At 38.7% G+C, this 24,310-nt stretch overlaps 1 protein-coding gene across 2 annotated transcripts; it reads right to left on the reverse strand.

Annotated features, from left to right (window-relative positions):
• Positions 1–1,464: 1,464 nt before the first annotated feature.
• zgc:65811 (uncharacterized protein LOC393524 homolog) lies at positions 1,465–22,853 on the reverse strand. 2 transcript variants are annotated; one of them, XM_036567033.1, is made up of 9 exons: positions 22,705–22,853; positions 14,424–14,523; positions 13,068–13,164; positions 11,085–11,182; positions 8,488–8,562; positions 8,119–8,220; positions 7,876–7,980; positions 4,729–4,806; positions 1,465–3,156 (listed from the first exon to the last, which is right to left on the reverse strand). In XM_036567033.1, exons 2-9 carry the CDS (start codon positions 14,487–14,489, stop codon positions 2,998–3,000), a joined length of 780 nt encoding a protein of 259 aa, XP_036422926.1. In that variant the 5' UTR covers positions 14,490–14,523; positions 22,705–22,853; the 3' UTR covers positions 1,465–2,997. The 2 variants fall into 2 exon arrangements, with proteins under 2 accessions (XP_036422926.1, XP_036422927.1); XM_036567034.1 differs by having other exon boundaries at positions 1,465–1,758; positions 22,705–22,849.
• Positions 22,854–24,310: the final 1,457 nt, after the last annotated feature.

Genomic DNA, 24,310 nt, shown 5'->3' on the forward strand with positions numbered 1-24,310 from the left:
GTTTTAGTCTCTAGTTCGCGCCCTTCTTAGAACCTTGAAATTTTCCACTCTGGGGGGAGTGTCCCTGGTTATCTTTTGTATTTTAGTGTAGTTAACGTTTTAGTGTAAATAATGGTAAATTCAATACATGTTTATCAAATACATATTTTAAGCTAGACAAAATGTATAGTTGATAATTGTGAATTTACTGAAATAATAATTACTAAGTTAATACGTTCTGCCCTGTGATGGACTGGTGACCTGTCCAGGGTGTCTCCTGCCTTTTGCTGACTGAGTGCTGGGATAGGCTCCAGCTCCCCTGGAGGATAAGCAGCTTAGATGATGAGATGATGAGTTGATAAGTGTAATTTAAAGTAGCAGTATTTAAAGAGTATTTAAAGAGCAGATCTCAGTAATTTCAGGGTTGGTTGGCTGGGGTGCAGATTTAAATGCAGTGCTATAATCAAGAAGCACTTTAGATTGAGTTTACTTTAGGTCCAGTTTGAATTAATTTATTCATTCATAAATTTATTCACTAGGATGTTTTAAAGTCCAATTTTAAAACCCATTCAAGTCCTTTTAATGACTATGTATTCAGTTATCTGTCCTAAGTCTGTTTCTGTCTTGCCATCAGTAGCTCTTTTACTTTGTTTTTTTTTTCCATTTGATTTGTTTTTATATGCATGCTATTTTCCTTGTTGGATGTATTGTGCAGTTCTGACAAGCCAGTAGTGGTTATTTTTAGTTGACATTATTGTGCAGCACTTTGGCCAACACGTCTTTTAAATGTGCTACAGAAATAAACATGACTTTTCAATAAAACAGCTTTACCTGCTAAGGCAAACAGGCTACCACAAACTGTATATAACAAACTGTATAATGTTTTTTTGATATTACATCTATTCATTTAGCATATAAGGTTATAAAATGAGCTGCTAGCTGTAAACATCACTAGAAATTAGTTAGCTAGTATGTATTTGATGATAAAATTAGGTTTTGCAAGACTGAGTACTAGTTAGCTGTTGAAGCATTATTGTGGCTAATATGTGCTGTTTCCTGAGGATATGTTGAATAAAAATAGCAGTATAAGTGATATTAACTCCTGACTGACCTCACATGCCCCACCCCCACCCCCCGCCCCACAAAAAGGCCCAGGATATCATGAAAAGCCACACAAATATTTATTCTTTTAACAAAGAGCACAAACACACAATGGCTCAGATGATGAATTCTGATTAACACCTTAAGGAAACATCACTTTATACATTTAATTCCAAAACCAATTTCTTGGGTTGCTTACAAACAGACCATTTCTGAAGCTACTGCTTTTGAAACAGCAGAATATTACTTTGAATTTTTGAAATACATATCTGCTTTTCTAACTTTAAAGCAGTAATGCTACTAGAAATAAAAACAAGTATTTAAAATAAACAAAAATGAAATGAAAATGTTTCCAAAAATTAACTTTTTAAGTACTATGCATCCTTAAGAGTAACTGCAGATGCAGAACCAGCAGGCAGGTGTACTTCAGTTAGGAATGTAAGTGTAATGTACAACAAAGTCCTCCTCAGCTGCAATTTTTGGCACATTGGGATCATGCTGCTTGGTGTACTTCTAAGAGAAGAAAGACAAGGAGAAAGAAGAGCAAGAGAAGAAGCGTGGAGGCGTCATGCAGCCCTGATTTTCAGCAGAAGGTCAGTAGTAGGAAATCGGGTGTGAATAGTGCGTGCTCTTCTTTACACTGTTGTACATCAGAATACTGCAGCCCACTGCCACCAGCTAAGAGAGAGTGTGAGAGAGAGAGATAAAAGTAATAGGTTTGTGAGAGGTCTAAAGGTTGCACCACCCATTCACGTTATAAGTTACAATGAGTGTTTCAGCTCTGAGTGGCTTTTGAATAAGGCACAATTAAAATACATTCTTAATTTTTGCAGGGATCAGCAAATTTAAATAAACATTACTTTATATAGTAGTATTCAATGCAGAAACTATTTATAAAGTAGCACAACCGTCTAGCAGTTAGTTTATTTAACACAAAATAATGCTAATTTCAAAAGCCACTATTCAATATTATTTTAGAGTCAAGCTAAAAGTGGTGTATACAGACCTCTCACACAGAGTTTAATATTGCACAGGCCATCTCTAAATAAAAACAGACATTTAAAACATCTGATGTTTGTAACAGGAATATTCTTTGTATTTTGCCATTTTACTTCAGCTTCGGTAAAAGCTAAATGAATATTTTTGGAGTAGATGTTCAGTCTAGTCCTATTTTAAAAAAAAAAGTACATTTTTACTGTCCTACATAGGCAATGTGTAACAGCAAACATTTACGTTTATTTTACACATGTGCAGTTTGTAAAAAATTCAGTGACGCACATAAAAGTGCCTCGAGTGCTAATAGTTCATCATTATGAAGAATCCTCATAAAGAGGATAATGAGCCTGCAGAAACCTGTTTATCATTTAAATTGCCAATTAATTACTCAGCTGATTCATTGAAAACACTTTTATTTGAGCCCTACAAAAATTCCAAGTGGACCTGTGGGGGAAAACAAAAAATACAAGCATGTAGAATATGTACCATTTAAAGATTGTTAGTAGTTATTTTGTTAAAGTTAAAAGCGTATTAGTACTTTTTGGTTAAAGATGTTTTAGTAATTTCTGGTCAAAGTTGAAGGTTTGTTTTAGTAGTTTATTGTTAAAGAAATTAGTTCAAGGTTAAGTGGTATAAAAAAGAGAGAACAGTGCGGTTCTACAGCTGCGTCTACTTTCCTATCTGCTCTCCTTGATTTTGCCTGATCTGTAGTCCATGGCCTAACTAAATATACTGGCAGAGCTGACTAATCAAGCAAAATCAAGGAAAGCAGACAGGAACTATTCAGACACAGCCTACAACTAGTCCAGTGCTCCACAGGGATGATATCACCAGCACAATGAAAGCAAAGCCTGAGGTGGACAGAGTGTAGATTAAACGAGTGAGTGGGAGAGTGGCTTTAGGTTGGAAAGATCTAGTAAGTCAGACATCTTCAGCGCTGTCAGTGAGAGGGGAAGAAGAGGAGTGATAAGGGGAGGGAGTGAGAGGAATGGAGGAAGAGAGAATGACGTAGGGGGGAGGTGAAGAGATGGAGTGAGAGGATTGGTGCCAGATGACAGAAGCGCACACTACAGCCACAATCTAAACAGAGAGGGGGAGGAGAAACAGAAAGCATGAATTTTAGCATTGTCGTGCAAAAAATGGCCTGGAAATTTATTTTACAGCTCCTTATACATGCTGTCATACATTTAAGGGTACAAGCACTGAGGGTTTACCACATTAGCATGGACTGATGATCACTAGGGATCACTAGGGAACTGCTATAACAGTAATTGCAAACTGGGACCACAGTACTGTGCAGAAGTCAGAGACCACTCATCATTTATTAAATTTTGTGTCAAAACAGCCATTAAAGTTATTCATTTTTCAGCATTAGGATAAAGAGCAGAACACATACATTGAACAGGAAATTACACAGAATTTTAACAAATAAATATAATAGACAATTTTATTCAATGTGTCCTCTCTTTGCCTTTACTATAACTTTTACTACAACAAATTGTTTACTACAACAATTATTATCAGGAGACTTGCCTTCAGTTTTTCAAATAAATCTCAAAATTTCACTCCAAGAAGTTGGTTGCATTTTCTGCTTCTCACAATCCAAATAATTCTAAACACATGCTAGAGTCCATAAACCTTCCTCCACTTCTCAGATGTCCAATTTAGGTATTCTAGTACATATGGTTGCTTTGAATATGATTGTCAGCAACAGCTTCTTGACAGCTACACAGACCCATAGCGTTGAGCTCTCACAGCTGTGGATTTTTTCAGCTCTGAACCTGATTTTCTCATAATTTGCAAGGTATGTTTGGATAGTTGAGAATATTGATATCTATTTGAAGGGTAACAATGGGCCTCATTTATTAACAAGAAATGTCTTCTTAAAACCCACTTACACAAGTTTCACAAAGGTTCTGACATTTATCAATGTTTTCTTATTTGGGGTTTGTTCATAGGTTAAAAACAAAATGTCTGCACCCTCAAGAGCACAGAGGTACAGAGGAACAATAGTGCAGGTTAAGAACACCTAATGAATCTGATGTAGACTTTTTCTTAGGACCTTTCTCAAGAAAAAAAAACAAGAAAAAACTTAAGACGATATTGGTGAATGAAACCCAATGTCAGTAACATAATGACACCTTTGGTAACAGCTTTTGTTTGGAGGGCAGAGCTGTAAGTCGTAGACTGGAAGGATGGGAGAGTGAAAGTGCCAGTAGGTGCATAAAAGTAAAGAGTGGATTAATTCAATTTCCTGCTTTTTATTCTGACAATGAAAAATTATTGACTTGTACTTAATGGCTGTTTTGGCTAAAAATTAAATAAACGAAAGGGTAGTCTCTGATTTTTGCACAGTACAGTAGATGGAAACGCATGCTTGAATGCCACAGATCACCATTCAAAATAATCATCTGGACATATTGCACATTTGCATGAAATTCTATAGTTCACTTTAAACAGTGGGGCTGACTTACATTGCAGGTACCTGAGACTGTAGCAAAGTCAGTAAACTAAGCAAGATGTTTTCCAAATTATTCCACTCTAAATAAAGTGACTTGTGAGTAAACACTGAAGGGGCATAGAACTTTTGATCCCTGTCCAACTGTACAAAGAAAAATGGAATGGCTACCGCTGTGTGTTTGTGTTACTCACCATGGCACCAGCAATGCCCAGAAATACTCCCAGAACTGTGGATGCCTGCAGGTCAACCAGGATCGCAGTCACGCAGCTCTGTATGCACAGACACACATAAAAATGGGTGGGTCGGTGGACAATAGATAATAAGAATTTATGGATAGGGTTAGAGATTTTGTTGACATCTTTAAACAGCTACACAGTAAAGCTGTGGAAATAAAATTTGACATTCGAATATCTGTTGAATTCAATAAAAATTAGCTTAGCCAGCTAATTTTAAGTTTAGTTTGATCTAACCCTGCATTTTCTGTCTCACAACGCAGGATTATTCTCTCAGGCTAAATTTCTACAGCAACTTATGCTGCACGTCTAACCTACATAAGAGCTGCTTAAATTCAGCGTTTGGCTCATAAACATCTCTTGAACCAACCAAGGCCGAACTTATGACGGAGGTGGAACCCTCTGGTGACTTTCTGTTTGGTTTTGTGAAACTTCGTCAGGAACTGTGACAGGCCCCTGGCATGTTTCAGGCCAAGTTATTTGTTAACGTCCCACAGGTCCAACTAAGCAACTCTGAACAAAGCGATACGTCTACTTTTAACAGTAAAAGTTACAGAAATACACCCTGTGCTTATGCTGATAAGCATATGTGGACACTCAACACATAATTACATCTACTCGTGTTAATTTAGTCTTCGTTTCCGTCAACTCAAAAATAGGCCAACTGTGGGGTTATGATCTCACACTGACATGACCACAACTGTGAAAGACAGAAAACTGTTAATATGAAGTAGGAGGGCATTAAGAGTCTCTGTGATGTTATACTTTTAATTACCGTCTATTACATTAAGCACTAGAGTACAGTAGGTTAAGCTTCACGCTAATTCAAGGTAGCACAAATGAGTTTATTTACCCCTTTTCAGAGTAGCCATAAAATATGAATTCTGGCTGTTTTGGAGGTCCCTCAGTTTAAATATGCATTTTTTTTTCAGTAAAGGTAATGGAACATGTTTTGATGGAAATGTTGGAAACCAGAAGCAAACTTGCTTTTTATCTTTGTGAACATGCCAGCATTTATAAAAGTTTCGATTGTGGCAGTTGTACATGATGTTTTGATATGAAAAAGGCTTTGTGGAGAGGTGTGATTTGTTTTCACATTAGGAAGCTCTCACCCCTCCCCTTTCATCACTCGTTGCTCACTAGCAGCCCAACACAGAGCACATATTTCACTCACAGAGAGCCAAAGTGTCCTATTAATCTGATAACAGAGTTATTGAAAAAGTATGTATTATTTATTATTATTACTATTATATATTATTAATGTATATCAGAGTGAATTTTGCCTCTAGATGGCCTGCAGGTGGGTGGTTTGGGTGATGTCTTCTTAACTGGCATATGACACTGTGATAGATGATGGGGGGGCTGCGCAGAGCTTCAGTAGACATGAGACTGTAATAACTCCTTGAAAAAGCTCAGTTGGTAGCATTGAAACATGTGCTTATTAAATGGAACCAGATAATAAACTGCCAGCTGAACATCACTGTTTGGTTCTAAAAGACTTGCATTTTTTTCACTCTTTAACTGACTATATTCTGCCCTCACTAGTAGGTTGAACAGGTAACACAAAAGCTAGCTAGCTGGCTGACAGGCTAACATCACAATAACAAAAGACAGACTCCAAGTGGAAGCCCTTAAATAAAGCATTACTTACAGACATACAAAGTAAAGAATGTTACTTATATGCTCGTTACTAGCTAATGAGTCTGTATTTAAAATGTCTGAATTTAACTGACATAAAAATCCCAAATAGCACCAAGCTAACCCTGCTAGCTTGATGCTAACATAGCTACCATGGTGAAAATACAAGGAGCATAATTAAAACGCTGGTTTAAAAAACAGATTTCATTAGGCACTGTTGTGAAAAGGGAATATTTTATGGTTCTCTGTCCCTGAGTCTCAGTGTAAACACGATTTAAAAATGTAAATAAAATCAGTGTGTAATCAGTGTAACGTTATCCTCTGCCTTATGTGTCCCTGCTGTTGGCAAGCACTGGGGGTTGAGGACTAGGGGAGTGCGGCATTGCAATGCTGGCTTTACATTATGATTTCTGTCAGCCATCAACAATGGATGATGGCATTGTCTCTCAGCCCAACCCTACTGCAGAGAAAGATTAATAGTACATAATCAATAAAATACAATATGTGTTACAATTGAGTGAATAATATGATGAGGCTATGCAAAAGTAAATAAGTAAATATTGTAAATAAAACAAACACAGCAGAATACTGCCTAAATGAAACCTGAGATACACAGAGTAAGACTAATAGACAGAGAAGAAAAGAGAGGTGTGGGGAGAGAAAGAGAGCGAGCGCTACAACCAGAATCAGGAGTGCAGTCACCTTTTATGTTGACTAAACTGTTCTTTTTCAAAATGAAGAGCTTGCCTGTTCTGACCAATCAGAGCCTCTGATTCTGCACTTTTGGGGATGTTTGATATTTGAGTGACCACTCATGAATTTAGCAAACATAACATTGTCTTAGGCTGTTTTCACACCTAGCTTGAGTTATAAGTCTGAACCAGAGTTTGGGTTTTTGTAACATTGTATTTTTTTCATTTGATTGAGTTGGTTTCACACTGAAATGGCTAAAGTGCACCAAATGACTCTTGTGAGAGTTATTTTTGACTTTTACTCACCTATTACTGTATGACATCCAGATTTATCCCTCACATACATGTGTGATATAAGTGTATTATCCTACCCCAACTTTGTATCAAAATACAAATGCTTAACATATGTGCATCACAATCAAACCTTTACAACTGAATGGTTTATCAGTTTCAATTTAACCAATGGCCAAAGTATGCTGGCCAAAATATGACCAAAAATACATTCCACAATCCATGTGGCAAAATCACATGCATTGCTTTGCTATGATTGTATTGATCATATTGTGTTTTCACCAGCAGCCTGTGCAGCAAGAAAGAGTTTCCATCAAGAGTCAGACGTAAAGACAAAAAGTCTGACATTTACTTATCTTCTTGTAAAATAAGTTATTTTGATACCTGGTAAACTAGAGTAAAATTCTAATTTAATTTCTAAGCTCAGTTGACAACTCTATTATGCAGAGATATGGGAATGTCCATGTTTATGCATGTGACTCACAGTGGAGGTGGATATGGATATTCCCAGCAGTGAGTACCTCTGAGGACAGGTATCAGTCTCCTGCAGGATTGTCTGCACAGTGCCTCCTAATCCACAGCAGTCAAACTGAAGGAAAACAAACAAGCCCAGTGAGGCTCTTAGCTTTTAAACACACACACTATATGTGTAAACAATTTGCACAGAGAGTCTGTGATACACACTACCACTACATCATGGATAAGTAAATGAGTGTAAAGCTCGTACAGTGTTATGGAACAGTTTGAGGATGATGGAGCGGATCCAGTCTTTCTTAATCAGATACTGGGCGTAAACGGTGGCGTAAAATTCACCTAAGTGGCTAGAAAACTGAAAAACAGCAAAAGCACATGTAAAGAATAGAGCAAAGACCAACATCCAACAAAATCCAACAAAAAAGAGTGCACAAAATGTCAGTGAGAGCTCAAACAACTTTAGGTAAAATTAAAAAACAACTCTAGACGTTCATACAATAACTATACTATAGCCAAAAGTACACGTATTATGATGCTGTATTAAAGGTACTATAAAATTGAAAGCATTCCACCCCTTCCTATCTCACACACTTTTGCATATGTGTGTGTGTGAGAGAGATACCTCTCTGATGTTAGTGAAGGACAGGACACCAGCAATGACGGCCAGTATAGCTAGACAGGTCAGCAGGCTGGTGTACTGGAGAGAAGAAAAACAGAAGGAATCATCTCTATTTCTATCCATCTTCCACCCATGCATCCAGTCACAGCATTATGATCATACATTTAGCAGCTGGGCATTATCAATAACTGTCTCTAACTGGGCATTTTTGTTTACTATGACTCTAACTAGGCATCATAAGTAACTCTTGACTCTGTGCATGATAGGTAACCTGACTCTAACTGGGCATTGGTAGCATTGGTAGCCTGACTACTAAATGGGCGTTATTAGTAACCAGACTAACCTGATGTTATCAGTTACTCTGACTCTAGCTGGGCATTAGTGGTAATTCTGACACTAGCTGGGCGTTAATAGTAATTTTGACTCCAAGCTGGGTGTAATCAGTAACTCTGATTCCTGCGGGTCGTTATCAGTAATTCTGATTTTAACTGGGTGTGACTAGAAACTCTGAGTCTCATACAGGGAGTTATCGATAACTTTGACTCAGGGCATGATTGGTAACTTGACTCTAACTGGAAGTGATCATAACGTAACTGCGTTTTTGGTAACTTTGGCTCTAGTTGGGCATTATTGATAATTCTGAGTCTAACTAGGCATTACTGGTAGCTCTATGTCACGACTCCCTTCGCTCTGAACTCTCTCATGCAACAATCAGCGCTCCAGTTCCCCAGAGTATCGATCAGACACACCTGTTCTTCTTTGATTAATTTAGTTTAAAGCCCGGGCTTGTCTCATTGCGAGGTATTGCTGTTTTTCACAGAGCTACTGAGCGTTATTTCTGACTGTTTATTCCTGTTCTGACTTGTTTTGCCTTGTTTTTTGACCTGTCTTTTGCCTGATCCCTTTTGGAATTTTTGCCTGGTTATGTTTGTGCTTTTGTGTTTACTGTCTTTTTTGGATTTGACCATTGCCTGTGACCTGACGATGATTGTGGATTCTGTTTGCACTAGTAAAGCCTCTCATTCACCTTTTATCTGCGAGTGTCTGCGTCATTCTGTCACGTTACACTCTGATTCTAAATTAGAGTAACTGGTAACTCATGCGTGCATTTCCAACATCATGTGAATGGCTATTCAAAGTTTAGAAGCTACGTAAGAAAAAGATCTTCCATCAGCTGAGCTGTATGTTATCTTAGGGCAGGAGTCGGCAACCAAAATGTTAAGAAGAGCGATTTTGTCCTTTTCATCAAAAATCAAACCACCTTGGGAGCCACAACATTTTATGTCCATTTTACTAAAATAATGTTTTACCATTCTGTCTATGTCTTTGTATGCTAATGTGCTAATATAGAGTAAAAAATATAAAATAAAATAAAATGCAGACTCACTTTGCTCTGCTTTAAGCTTTAGCTCAGCTATAGCCACTTTTCATGCATCTATGGCAGGAAACTTTTCCGTGTTAAATATTGTTATATATTATATATAGATATATTTATATATAACATTTGACTTTTTACAAGGCTGAAGTCAGCTTGTCATTCGCCAGCTTTTTTTCATTCCATCTTAAATGGCAGCTGAGGGGCCAGAATGTAACTGCTGTGGAAAGGGAAAATTCTAACAAGCAGCTGGCAAATGACAAGCTGAATTTAGCTTTGCAACTTTTTGTTGTTGGATAGTTTCTCGCTGCAGATTGAACGTATCAGGAAACCAGCTGGAGTGCTTGTAAATACAAACAAGTCTGTCTATTTGTCCCTAAATTATCAATGTTCGTCTTGTAATTATCTTTCTTTTCTTTGCCTTTTCATTAGTTACTAGCTAGGTGAGATGGCTAGTCTGCGGTGCTATGGTGACAAGTAGGCTGCGCGCCAATTTAGGGTTAAAGGTTGGTAAATTAGCAGCTGTACATTACTTACAGTGGTTAAAACCATTTATTGTTAATGTTTATAATTTATTGTTAACTGTGTTAGAACTGTGTGGTAGAATGCAAACAAGGATTATTTTGTTATTGCCTAAAAATCTAATACCACTATGGTGCCACAACAGGGCAGTAAAAGAGCTGCATGTTGCCCACCCCTGTCTTAGAGGTTTGCAGTTAGCCCGTCTCAGCCCCTAGGCAAAGTGGTCTGGATGGGCTACAATGCTTCAGATTGGTAAGATATGCCAGAGCCATGCCATTATTTATTTTATTTATTGTTCACAGTATCATTGTAGGGATTTTGTAAACAAATTTTAAGGTAAACATTAATCAAAACATCATTATTTATTCATTCATTATTATTGTGCTTGTTTTTAAAACAAATTTTCTCTACGTATTTACAAAAATATCTGTTGTACATCTGGTACGGTTATTTTCTTATCAAAGATCAAATTGGGCCTAAACCTCAGAATCGAAATATTATGTCCAATCAAGTCATGACACAGCTATCCTCCAGTAAGTATGGTACATACTGTATTGGGCAGATGCTCAGGTTAGAACTCAGTTTTACTTTCTTTTTCCCCATCGGAGGGTGAGGTAATGCATGTGAGAGGATGCATATTTTCCTCCATTAGCAGTGTGTAGGTGTGCCATGTGTGTATGAAGGTATGCGTGTGTTTCCTCACCACACCCAGTGCTGTTTTATTTTCACTGCAGGAGCCACAATCTCCTGCACTTGCAGTGAGCAGAAGCACAGCTCCAACCACTATCAGCACTGATACCACTGAGAGAGAAAAAAATACAGGGAAATTAATAGTCTGACACATAATCGAAACCAATGTCCTTCACTTTCAGAGATATGTGGCTAGCTGGCCATAATTCAGCAAAACACAGAGTAAAGTTTCACTTCCTACTTCCTAGGCTCCTAATCTTAAAGCCTCAAAAATAACCAATCAGAACTTACATAAATAACCGGAACTTTATTTAGCAGACAACACAGGTAAATTAAGAGATGTATGAGGCACAGCACCATTACAAAGTTCAAGAAAAGAGTCTAGAAAAGAGGAATACTGTGCTTTACCAATTTGGTTTTAAATGAGGCTTGAGCATAAAGCAACCTGCTGCTTTTGAAAATGTGTCATTTTCAAAATTGTCTTATTCAAAATTGCCAGCTATCCTTTACAACACTGTGCAAGCATTTCACAGTTAATGGACCAATAGAAACGGTTCAAAAGTACTTTAATTTAGTAATTTTTGGAACATTAATGTACACTATATGTTTGTAGATACATGTTTATCAAATGTTTCTTCTGAAATCAAAGATATTAATAGGGGAAGATTAACAGCCTCCAGCTGTGTGTGTGCAAGTTAAGTAAAAGTTAAAGTAGCTGAATTCACCTATTAGAAGGGTGTCTTGATGCTTTTGGACTTTCCTAAACTACTTATTGCTGCTTTTTATTATTTTTTATTAGATTTTTTTCTGTATTGTTTTATTTTTGATATGTGCATTTGCCAAGAATTAGCACAGGGATTAGGACTGAAAGATAAGAAAATATTATACAAAGGTCTATACACATGACCACCCCACCTATGCACTCTCAGTTTTCACTGGCTGTTGGAGAAGTCCATTCAGTTTGAGTTGCTGACTCCAACTAGTCTGAAACGCGATGAGGAGACAAAAAATCTGAGTCTGTACACTACTCAATTTTCTTTCTCAACTGTTGATGCTGACTGCCCAATAATCTGCAGACTAGAGTCAACCAGCATAGACTGAGCCAGACTGAGAATGGGGGCTAAAATCAGGGTAGTTTAACCCCAGTTTTAGTAGATCACATGATGTTGTTATATTAGGGCAATCATGTAGCAGTTCATTATGTAATAATAAAACTAATAATTATGAAAATATACAGCCATAAGCCAAAACATTATGCCTAACATGTTGTGGTTCCTGCACATGCCACCAACACAGCTCTGACTCACTGAGGTACAGACTGCAGACTTTTGAAGGTGCCCTGTAGTCTCTAGCACCAAGATGTTAGCAGCAGATCCTTTAAGTCCTTTACTCCCTTTAACTCAGAGGTGGGACCACCATGTACTGGACTTCTTGCTCCAGCACAGGTGTTTCAAGCAGAACATCGCCCAGAGCATCACATTTCCTCCACTAGCTTATTTTTTTGTGAATCCCGTGCCATCACTTCCCCAGGTAAATGATGCCCACATAGCCGGCTGTCCACACAATGGGCACGCAATAGCCTGTCATCGGTCTGTGGTTTGTCTCTTCTCAGACCACTGTCAGTAGGTAGTCACCATTGCTGACTGGGAGCATCGCACAAGCCTTGCCATTTTGGAGATGCTTGCACCCACTGAACAAAACGATTCGGTCCTCATCAAAGTCATCCAGCCCATTTCCACTGTTTCAATATACTCAACGTTATTCACTTCATCTGTGAGTTGCCATAATGTTTTGGCTTATTAGTGTATGCTCATACATTTGGGTTTCACAATGTATATACATCTATTTCACCAGCACATGGTGCAAGCATGTGGTGTTTCTTGTGCTTTGAAACAGTGAATCATTTTTTGAAATGATTGGTTTAATTGGTTCCAGGCTTTAGAAAGCCTTGTTTCTCCCAGAATAACTGATACCCACACTTACTGACAGTACTCACCAACAATGAAGTGGTTCGTTTTTAAATCCATGTTGTATGGTCCTTCAGCGCTGAACCTCAGATATAAACCCCCACAAAACATCACAAGACCAGCCAGCTAGGTGAGAGAGAGATAGAGATGATTTTTGTTGTACTGTGATTATGATATTTCTGATCTGTTCAGATCTATGATTTGACAGACTTCAATGCAATGTCAACGTTACAGTTTAAACAGTTTAATTAAACCATCTATGGTTAAATATTTACGCACTGTTCCTATTTAAACTGGAGAATTTCTAATTCCACCTTTCATGCATGAGTTGACTGTGGACACCTGGGTTGGAAGAGTTTTCAGAACATTCAGCTAAATAGAGCCCTGTATGCCTGTCTGCCTGCACCATGTGTTTCTAAAACACTGCAAAATTTAGTTTTATCTACAGCATTACAAAGTGTGATGAAAATTACATTTTTTTCCAGAACATTGAAAAATAATAATAATATTTGTATAGTACTTTAAAAACTTAAATACTGTACTAAAATGTGTGTTGATAACAAGCGAAATGGTCCCTCTCCTCTTTAGCCCAGAGGACACGGTATCCATGATTTCCAAAAAGAATTTCAAATTTTGATTCGTTGGACCACAGGACACTTTTCCATTTCGTCTCAGCCCATCTTAAATGAGCCCAGGCCCATAGAAGGCGGCGTCATTTCTGGATCCTGTTTATATTAGGTTTCTTCTTTGCTTGGCAGAATTTTACCTTGCACTTGTGGATGCAGCGACAAACTGTGTTCAAAGACAGTGGTTTCCAGACATTTTGCTGAGCTTATGCAGTGATTTCCGCTACAGAATTGTGTCTGCTTTTAATGCAGTGCCACCTGAGGACTCCAAGATCACGGCCTGGCCAAGATTGGTTATCAGCCTTGTTCATTGCATACAGAGATTTCTCTGGATTCTCTGAAACTTCTAATGATATTATGGTGAACACCTCCCCATCTTTACTTCTGAAAGACTCAGCCTCTCTGGATGCTCTTTATATACCAAATCATGTTACTGACCTGTTGCCAATTAACCTAATTAGTTGCTAGATGTTCCACCATGTGTTTTTCAGCATTGCACAAATATACTAATCTTTTGTTGTTACTGTCCCAACTTTTTTGTAATGTGTTGCTATCATCAAATTCAAAATGGGCATATATTTTTCAAAAAATAATAAAAGTTCTCAGTTTCAACATCTGATATGTATGTCTTTGTACTGTTTTCTATTTAATATAGGGTTAAAATGATTTGCATGTCATAGCATTCTGTTTTTACTTCCACAGTGTCCGAACAAAGCCAACACAAATTTCCAGAGGAAAAAATGCTAACAGGCTACTTACCAGAAACAATATGTTGAAAATGATGAGCATGAATTTGCACACCTGTCCACATCCATCCAAAGCCATGGTTACCAAACTTTCTATATATCTTCAAGGACGCCTGAGACGAAGAGAGGATAATTGAGGCAAATTAATTTCATCCTCAGAGCTCTTCAGAGTGTACTACAGCTGCTAAAAGGCTCATCCAGCATTGACCTGTTTAGCTACAAAATAATAAACATTAAGTGTCATTTTAAAACTATTCTTCAGAGATTTCAGGCGATTATAGTGTTCAACCACACCTGCATCTACTTAAATAAATGAGTAAAAAGTCAATAAAAATACTTCCTTTCCTGCCTGTGATTCAAGGCTACATGATGATTCATTTTGTCCATTTGGGATTTCCGTCATTTCTGTCGTTCAAGCAATCCATCCTCTCCATTGTAATAATGATTTGAAGGCAGTTACTACAGTTATACGGCAGCAATAAGATTTTCTGCTTCCTAGCACTAACCTTAGCTATTTGTCTTCATTTTGCATTTGCCATCTAATATATATATATATATATATATATATACACACAAAGAAAACAAACATCCCACTCCCAAAATAACATGCATATTAATAGTATTAGCCTGAGGTAGGTTAGTCCAGTTTATTGTCCAAAGAGCAGACATAAGATTGCAATTGAGCTACTGAGTTAACAGGGAGAAAGAGAGTGGAATGAAAAGCCAGTCTTTTGAGGTATCTGTTAGCCATTAGCCTAGCATGGAGACTAGCCAGCTTTCCATGTGCATCACCTACGGTGTGCCTCAATCAGTCAGCAGACGAAAGTGTAAACAGCTTGTAGTATTCACTAAATTCCAGCAGCATCTGTTAGTTGTAGAAGCTTGTGTGTAAGAGACATGCATTTGAGACAAATTACTTTCAGACATGAAACAACATTCACCCGTTTTGCCAGGCTTGTTTTTGCCACACTCAGCTTTATCGCATTAGGGTTAGAAAGCAATATTGACATCTGTCTATGTTTTGATTTTTTTCTGTTTTTACTATTTCACCCAATGAAAAAATATAGAAATATAGAAAAATATAGAATTTTTTTCTTTTGTTCGGCCCATTCTGACAGGTGTGAATATTCCACTTGAGTACTTGAGTCCAAACCAAACAACAGAACCATGGTCCGGCAAAAATTGTGGGTCTCAGTCCACTTCCAAGTGAACACCCAGTTCGCATTTTTACGATGATCCAAATCAAATGTTGGAATTCAACACCAGAATTATTCTTCTAGCAGCCTGTCAGCACTGTACTGTCTGCATAATCTCCCCGTTTTAACGTCTGACTCTTCACAGTAGGGCTGAACGATTTGGGGAAATTATCTAATTGCAATTGCTAAGAGCGAATGTGTGGCTGGTACACACAGATATCTGCAGCCCTGCCTGCTCAATCTTGGAAAGTTCACTTGGCGAAGTTTCCGCCAAACCTTCTCTATTAATTAGTCTTCTTCTCTATTAATGGTGGGTGTTATCAGGTAGCTGTTCAGCTCTGTTTCCAGGATATCATCAAGCTGAGCAGTCTGGTGATATGGCAGTACTCCTGAAGAAGAGGCCAAGTGAGGCTGCTGAACGTGGTTCAGCAGTGATATGTGATCACCTGTAACAGTCAGCAAATTAGAGTCAGTTTTTTTCTAATTTGATTAATTTTGAAAAAATGCATATTTTATTATTAATAACTGTAACTGGTAATGCTACTCATGTAGAATGCATTATCTCCTACAAACTAATGACAATCCTAACCATCTATTTACCTTCCTTGCTCGTTCTTACATCTCGGTCTTCATTCTTGCTTTAATGGCATGAATATTCTCTTGACTGATATGGTTAGTCTTGAATTGGTGGTCTAAGAATGATGCAATGTCAAGCAGTGCTTGGGTGGCAAGATCGTTGTATTTTTCCTGGAGGTAGCCAATGACTTTGTGAGGTCTGTGTCTTCTGCAAGTGTTTTTGTCTTGACTGACATCAGATATGAAATGCTGCCATATTCATCTCCTCAGAGTGCATCAGAAAATTCCTGAAAAGGATGCAGTGGCCTGTGAAGTGACTTTAGCACCTCTGTGTCTTGCCAGGTGAGCACTAGGTGGTGTGATTTCCTGTCAGCAGACAGCATGTGAGTGAAGGCCTTACTTTACTCCAGAACCAGTTCAAGTCAGTATAATCAAAACGTGATTATCGCAAGATGGAGTCTGTGGCCAGAACACTTTAGCCTGGTCCACTTGTTTATTTCAGCTGCCTTAATCATGTTGGAGGCATTATCTGTGGCAATGCACACTTGTCCCTGTTCATTCAGACCCCAGATGGCCAACTCATCTTTCATTCCATTAGCAATGTTTTTACCGAATGGTCAAAAGGAGAGGCACAACGTTTATAGACAACGACTCTTTAATTCAAAATAGTGAATAGTGAGGCTTATTAAGGTTCAGTTGTTCGGCTCCACCACATATCTGTAGCTGTCCTGTAATACTCCACATTTCTCAGCTTCATTTCAACTTTGTTTCTACATGAAGCATACAGTTCTGGTATAGTGACTTGGCTGAAAAATGTACAAGAGGGAATCTGCTGTCTTTTGTCAAGTGTTTGGAGAAGGTTTCGGAAGCTATCTTTAGACACTGTAAATCGGCACCATGTCTTTAGCAAAGCACTTTGCAATAGCGTCTGTTATCTCACCGTGCCTTTGCGAGCTTTTTGAATATGGCATGATGCTTTTGAACATCTGTGTAATGGAGGTTTGCCTGGCCGTCACGTTAGGAAATTGTGACTGAGGTCGGGGTTCATGGCTGGACTTTTTAGATAAGCACTTATCATAGAGATGTCTGTGATGATTCTTCAAATGTTGATAGAGGTTTGCGGTGTTGCCTCGTGAGGTTAGCACCAATACTCGACATGGTTTGCACAGTACCTATTTTTGACATGTTAGTTTTCCTAAAAACAAAAAAACTCCCACACACAGGATGTGCTGTTTTTCTTTGGTAGCAACTCGCTTGCTTAGATGAAGCGCACATCTTTTCCCTGACATCTAGTGCCAAGCTGTTTGTTAGTTTGCAATGTGCAACACTATTGCTATCCGATTTATGTTCTACTTCTTTTTCCTGCCGGATTTTTTGTCTGGAAACTCTCTCTCTCTCTCTCTCACACACACACACACACACACACACACACACACACACCTATCCCAGTGGTCCTTCGGCAGAAGGCAGGACACCCTGGACAGGTCTGTCCGCTAACTCGTCCCGCAGTTTCTGAGATTTTGACACCGTTCCAACTCCAGGATGTTCAGACTAACCGGAAATGGTGTGCTTGTATACAGCTTTTTGATCCGACGTGCAGTTTTCATACAATCTTCATTAAATTCCTAATTTTTTTCCAATAGGAATGAAAGGGGTAAAAAATTGTATATCCTTCTACTGTACTTCTGCTCAACCAAAATATTCCGTTTCGCATATACTATCTCAGGGCAGGCCCCCAAGCACAAATTCAGTGTTGTTCCACACTCATCTGTTTGTCTTTTTTTTTTCTCATCCCTCGTTTCTCTTAAAGACTCCCATTCATTTTTGACCCCCACACAAGTCCACCTATTTCTTGGCCCAACAGCCACCAAACTGCCTGTACTCAGTCAGGGCAGGTCCTTAAACTCCACTTCATAGCCACACTGACCTGCACGCCTCTATGTGTCGTTTTTTCGTCTCTCCTTCCTCTCATAGACTCCCATTCATTTTCAACAACACGTAGCTACCCACCTTAGATACCATAGCAACCGCCTAGCAACACCTTAGTAACCACCCCGGATACCGTTTCAACCACCTAGCAACACCTTAGCGACCACCAGGAATAACATAGCAATCACCTAGCAACCACCTGGGATACCATACCAAATGCCTAGCAACACCAGAGCAACCACCTGGGATACCATAGGAACCACCTTGCAACACCTTAGCAACCACATGGGATACCATAACAACCACCTAGCAACACCTTAGCAACCACCCTGGATACCATAACAACCTCCTAGCAACACACTAGCAACCACCTTGGATACTATAGCAACCACCTAGCAACACCTTAGCAACTACCTGTGATACCGTAGCAATCACCTAGCAACTCCTTAGCAACCACTTGGCATACCATAGCAACATCTTAGCAACCGCCTAGCAACCACTGGGAATACCATGCCAAATGCCTAGGAACACCATAGCAACCACCTTGGATACCATAGCAACCTCCTAGCAACGCCATAGCAACCACCTGGGATACCACAGACAAGCAATACCATAGCAACTACCTCAGATACCACGGCAACCACCTAGCAACACCTTAGCAACCACCTGGCATACCATAGCATCAGCCTGGCAACCACCTGGAATACCATACCAAATGCCTAGCAACACCATAGCAACCACCTAGGATACCACAGTAACCACCCTGCAACACCTTAGCAACCACCTGTGATATCATAGCAACCACCTGGGATACTACAGCAACCACCTAGCAAAACCTCAGCAACCACCTGGAATTCCACAGCCACTACGTATCAACATCCTAGCAACCATATAAAATACCGTAACAACTGCCTGGCAACACCTTACTAACCATTCTCAAATTGCATGAGCTGCACACTCACCCTGCTTTTTTTTTCAGGAAATGCACTGTTCTAGTGATAAATTGTTGTTCTTTGTCATGCACGGCATATGCATGACTGGCGGCTCCAGACTGGTCATCAGCAGGAAGTCCACACATTTTTTATTGGGTGGATTTTTCTTTTGTAAAACTTGTAGGCTATTGGCTAATTCAAATCATAGGTCCTGTGATTCGAAAATTGCATCCATTAAAATCACGATTCCAATTAAAAAACAATTAATTGTTCAGCCCTACCTTGCAGACACTCATATTGATACTGCAGCAGGAGCTGCTGTTAATAACAGCAGAAGAGCAATAAAATACTTTTGATTTTTGGCACATCGATTGTGAATAGTATTGTATTGGTTAAATTTGAATTGACAAACTAATCATAAAGTAACATCAACTAAGGTTTATTATTATTATTGCTTTGATAGTGATACACATGGAGCTTAAGCATCTCTGTTTTCTATTTTTCTATTTTCATGGTGGCAAATGTGAGAGTAACAGAACATTTGAATACCTGCAAAATTTCTGACCAGTAAACAAGCACTTACATGTGTAATTTGGTGCACTTTAGACGTACAGACGTGCAAATAACCAATCAGTTTTAGGCTAAGCGAACATGAGTGTACAGTGCAGTTTGTGTAGATTTGTTCAATATTTCCTGGTTTTGCTTTAGCGGCACAACAGATGAAAAAAGAAACTGTAACCAGTGTCACACCAGTCTGCACCAGCGCAGAATGGCCTTGAGAACACCTCCGTGAAGCTGGCTCCCCATGTGGTCAGAAATGGAATAAACATACTCTTATTTGTTTGTGCTGCATTTGTGCTGGTTTGTCCCATAGGAATCATTGCTTGTGCTGGCAGAGTTTTCAGGAAATTATTACATTTTATTACCTGTGACATCACTCAGCCCCCCCATCAACGTCTAAACCGCACATAAATTGTCTCGTTCTTTTGTGCTGGTTTGTGCTGTTAAAAGAAACGTTTGTGCTATTTTAACTCTCAGGATAGAAAGCTATGAAGTTTCAATGAGTGACATCACTTAGCCCCCCATCAACGCCCAAATCACGCCAAAACGGTCTCATTAATTAGTGCTGATTTTTGCTGTTAAAAGAAGTGTTTGTGCTGGTGTATTTCTAAAGTTATAGGCTAAAAAATTTATGTTAAATAAGTGACGCCACTCCACCCCACATCAACGTCCAAATATAATGTTTAATAATTTCTTGAAAACACTGCCAGCTCAAACGATGATTCCTACGGCCTGCGTTGGGGCAGTCATGGGCTGGAACCAGCCTTGTATCCAGAAGGTCACCAGTTCGATCCCCTGAGCCGACAGTACTTGACTGAAGTGCCCTTGAGCAAGGCACCTAACCCCCAACTGCTCCCCGGGTGCTGTGGATAGGGCTGCCCACTGCTCTGGGCAAGTGTGCTCACTGCCCCCTAGAGTGTGTGTTCACTAGTGTGCATGTGGTGTTTCACTGCATGGATGAGTTAAAATGTGGAGGTGAAATTTTCCCCATTGTGGGACTAATAAGGGTCTCTTAATCAAACAAATAGTAATATTTTTATTCTATTCCTGGGGGTCAGCTGAGAACCATTTGACTTAATGGTGGAAAAGAGACCTTTGATTTTGTAATAGAAAACATCTTTCTACTTTCCAAAATTAAAGGAAGGATCCCACACAAATGGTTAGAAAGAAGTTCAATTGTTTGTTTTTAGTCATTTATCTCCATTCAACTTTTTGTGGCAAAAGTTTCAAATAAAATAAGTAAATCCACAAGCAAAATGTTAAGTATCAAAATGTCCAAAATACATTGCAAATACAAATGAGAGATAAATAATGCATATTTTTTTAAAAAGATTACTACCCATTTTTGAATATTTAAATACGAATGTATTATTCGTTTTCATGTTTGCTTTCATTTTTTTCTATATTCTGATTTTACTGATACCTTTCTTTATTCTGGAATCTCTCCTTTGCTTCTGAAATCGTTCTTTTGCTCCAGATTTTAGAGGCCTGCATGGTCTAGTGGTCAACAGATTTTCTGACACGTAGCCACATCTGCTCAATGCCCCCAACATGGTGGAATACATCGTACTGAGTGTTGCCTTGCGGACTGGCATGTCAAACATTATGAGCAATGTTTATCACATTCCTAAGTTATTAATGAAACACTTTTATGGTCCTGTGTTGCACGTGTAAAACGACATAACTGTTATTTTGGACAGTGAAGAACATAAACTTGTTGTCGAACGTAACTGTACCTTTTTTGCATTTGTAGCTAATAACACTAACTAGCCAAGTAGTGTCATCCAGGGCTAACTATGTGACCCATACCGGAACTACACTACTTAAATATCTAATGTTAGTTCAATATTAATGGGAAGCAGCATTCTGTAAACTGGCTGGCTGAAACAGAAAGGCAGTTTCAGTGACTGACACAAACAGATTCTGTGGATAAAAACAGGAAAAGAAGACATAATTCTTACCACCCAGAATGTAATGACCAACTATATATGTCAACTTTTCTCCCCTTTTGTAATGATGAAACATGACTGTCTATCAATTATCTCAAGGCAGCAGTACCTCATTGGCTGGCAGCAATAGCATTATTTTCCACACTTCACTGTGTTAGTGCCAGAGCTATCTTAATGTTGTTTTCTTTGCCTCACAGCACTGCAGATTCAACCATTTCCTGCCCCATCACACCTGATCCATCTCATAAACTGATTACTGAGACCTTAATGAGCTGGAACCCCCCGACGGGTTTCAACTATTTCTTACCTTAAAACCAGCTAGGGGGTAGTTCGCCAGAAGCAGGTTAAAAAAACACTGGTTTAAACACCTGCAAAGCTTGCCTTGTTAGCCCTTTAGCTGACACTGCTAACAACCACAAATCCGAAAGGTGGCACACCCAGAGAATTTGTAGAGAGGAAATTGCCACTCAGTAACTTTCGGGTTTGCTAAAGACTAGAGGGTGCTCCCGCACCAGTCCACAGTGCATGAGTTAATATGGAGCATTTAAGCAAAGTCACAGTTTCAAGTGTTTATATTTATATAGAAGAATGGACGTGCCTATATGTTCAGAAGACCTGCCACTCCAAACCAGTTGACAAATGGAGAGTACAAGTGAACACCCTTTTCTAAGACCCGCCAGCTGTTAAAAAGTGCCAAATTTCAGAAGTAAAAAATATATCAACAAAATATGCAAACAGAAAAAATATAGCAAAAACTGGCAAAATGAGTAGAAAATTTATATCAGAATGAGAGAAAATGAGTGGTACTCTTTTTAAAAATAAAGTTTGATTTTTCTCTCATTATTTGTATTTGCAAAATATTCTACACATTTTGATACTTAATATTTTCTTAATATTTTGCTTGTAGATTTCTGTATTTAAAACTTTTGGCATAAAATTAAGTCAAGTCAAAGTTTATTTATATACCGCTTTTTACAACAGGCGCTGTCACAAAGCAGCTTTGCAGAAAAAAAAAATCAAGGTCCGAGCGCCCATGAGCAAACCAATGGCGACAGTGGCAAAGAAAAACTCCATAGGAGCAAGAGTAGGGCTGATGGTGCAGCTCACTTACTACCACATAAACAAACTGTCCAGTTTTGAGCAGGACTTACCGCACTGATGGACTTCACTGCGTTAAACGGTTGCTCCTTTAATGTTACAGCTCCACTGTCTCTCTACGTGTTCCTTAGGACTGTCAGGTGTTGCGGTTCTACTGCCCTTCGCTACATTCTGCAGGCCCCGCCCCCCTCTGTCAAACGCGCGCTCTTATTGGTCAAGGGCTCAGCTGTAACTGAGACCTCCGCTCTGAGCAGCTTGGTTGCGTTGCAGCAGAATCGAAACCAAACATGTATCCATTTTTCAGAAGTAAATGAGAAACCTACGGGGTCGGGAGCTGTGGAAACGAAAGCCACATAAAGAACGAAAGCTATTAGCTATTAGAACGAATTTCTAATTTCTAACTTATGCAAGTGTAGAAGTCTCTACAGCTAAACCCACCAAAGGATAAAAAAAACAAAGAATAAACAAACAAATAAAACTACTGCTACTTATAATATTCATCAGTGACGTACAATTAGTAGTTGTAAAAAGCAACTGCAAAATAAATAATATAAAATCTTAATGTTATTCTTGATTATAATTTTGAATATGGTCCATTCTAACCATATTCATGGTCCAAGTTTAAACTGTGCTCCCACATTTAAATAAATGAATAAATAAATAAATAAACATACACACATATATTAACAAGAAATTTGTCACAATAGTAATAAGATAAAAATGAATGTAACTAACTTTTTCTTTTGAATTATATGCACATATTAGCTAAAATTGTTACTACTGAAACGTGGTTACCTGAAAATGTCGTCCACAGTTAGGTTTGAGTTACCGTGCCTGCATGTACTGCACAGGAGATAGAAACGTTATCTAAGGCCACAGTGCTGGGAAATATGGAGAGAGCAACTTGCCCCGACATGAGCTCAGGAATTACAGCCAGATTTGATATAATTTCACTCTGATTGACTGTGCCACCCATGCCAAGAGTGAAGAATCCACTAAAGGCTGCCTATGCCTGTGTTACTTGATTCACTATGAGTAAACGAGGAGCTTCAGCATGGAGCATGTTCACCTTCCCCACAGGGAAGGCTGGGTCCCTCACTTGTCCAGTGATATGGTCACGTGGAAACGGGCAGGTAGGGCCAGAAAGTAATGGAGCAATTTTATTATATTAGTATTAGTCTGTTTAAACAGGTTTTAAATGAGTAACAATATATTTAAGGTACATAAAATGAAGATTGAGATAGGTTGGCACACAAGCAAAATACAATGAAAAAACGACTAAAATAAAAGCAAAATAAACATGGACATTAAGTAAACATGGGTCTACAATAAATTTGAACCAAGAGTAAACATGCACCTAGAGTAAATATGTACCTTTGTATATGGATCTATTGATGACGTCAGTGCACGCTGTGCCACGACAGAGTTTTTGTCGGTTTTATGAGAAAAAACAGCGAAAGCGTTTTTGAGCGTGCCAGCCCAATATGGGGCGATAACACCTCATAAATTAGATGTCAAACGCTCGAAAACGATCATTACATTGCACAGAAGCGCGAGCGTGTTGCTAACACAACGTCTAAACAGAGAACGAAGATTTACAAGCTACATTAAAATACAATGTCAACAATACCCAGGAGAATGTTAAGTCCTCGTGTTTCT

This window comes from Colossoma macropomum, unplaced genomic scaffold (genome assembly GCF_904425465.1).
Source record: "Colossoma macropomum unplaced genomic scaffold, Colossoma_macropomum, whole genome shotgun sequence".
Taxonomy (NCBI): domain Eukaryota; kingdom Metazoa; phylum Chordata; class Actinopteri; order Characiformes; family Serrasalmidae; genus Colossoma; species Colossoma macropomum.

Coding starts and splice junctions, on each gene's coding strand:
- zgc:65811 (XM_036567033.1), bottom strand. CDS start 14,489: ATGGCTTTGGATGGATGTGGACAGGTGTGCAAATTCATGCTCATCATT. Junction 13,165..14,423: donor TTTTCAACATATTGTTTCTG/GTAAGTAGCCTG, acceptor TCTCTCACCTAG/CTGGCTGGTCTTGTGATGTT. Junction 4,807..7,875: donor TATCCATATCCACCTCCACT/GTGAGTCACATG, acceptor CTGTGCATACAG/AGCTGCGTGACTGCGATCCT.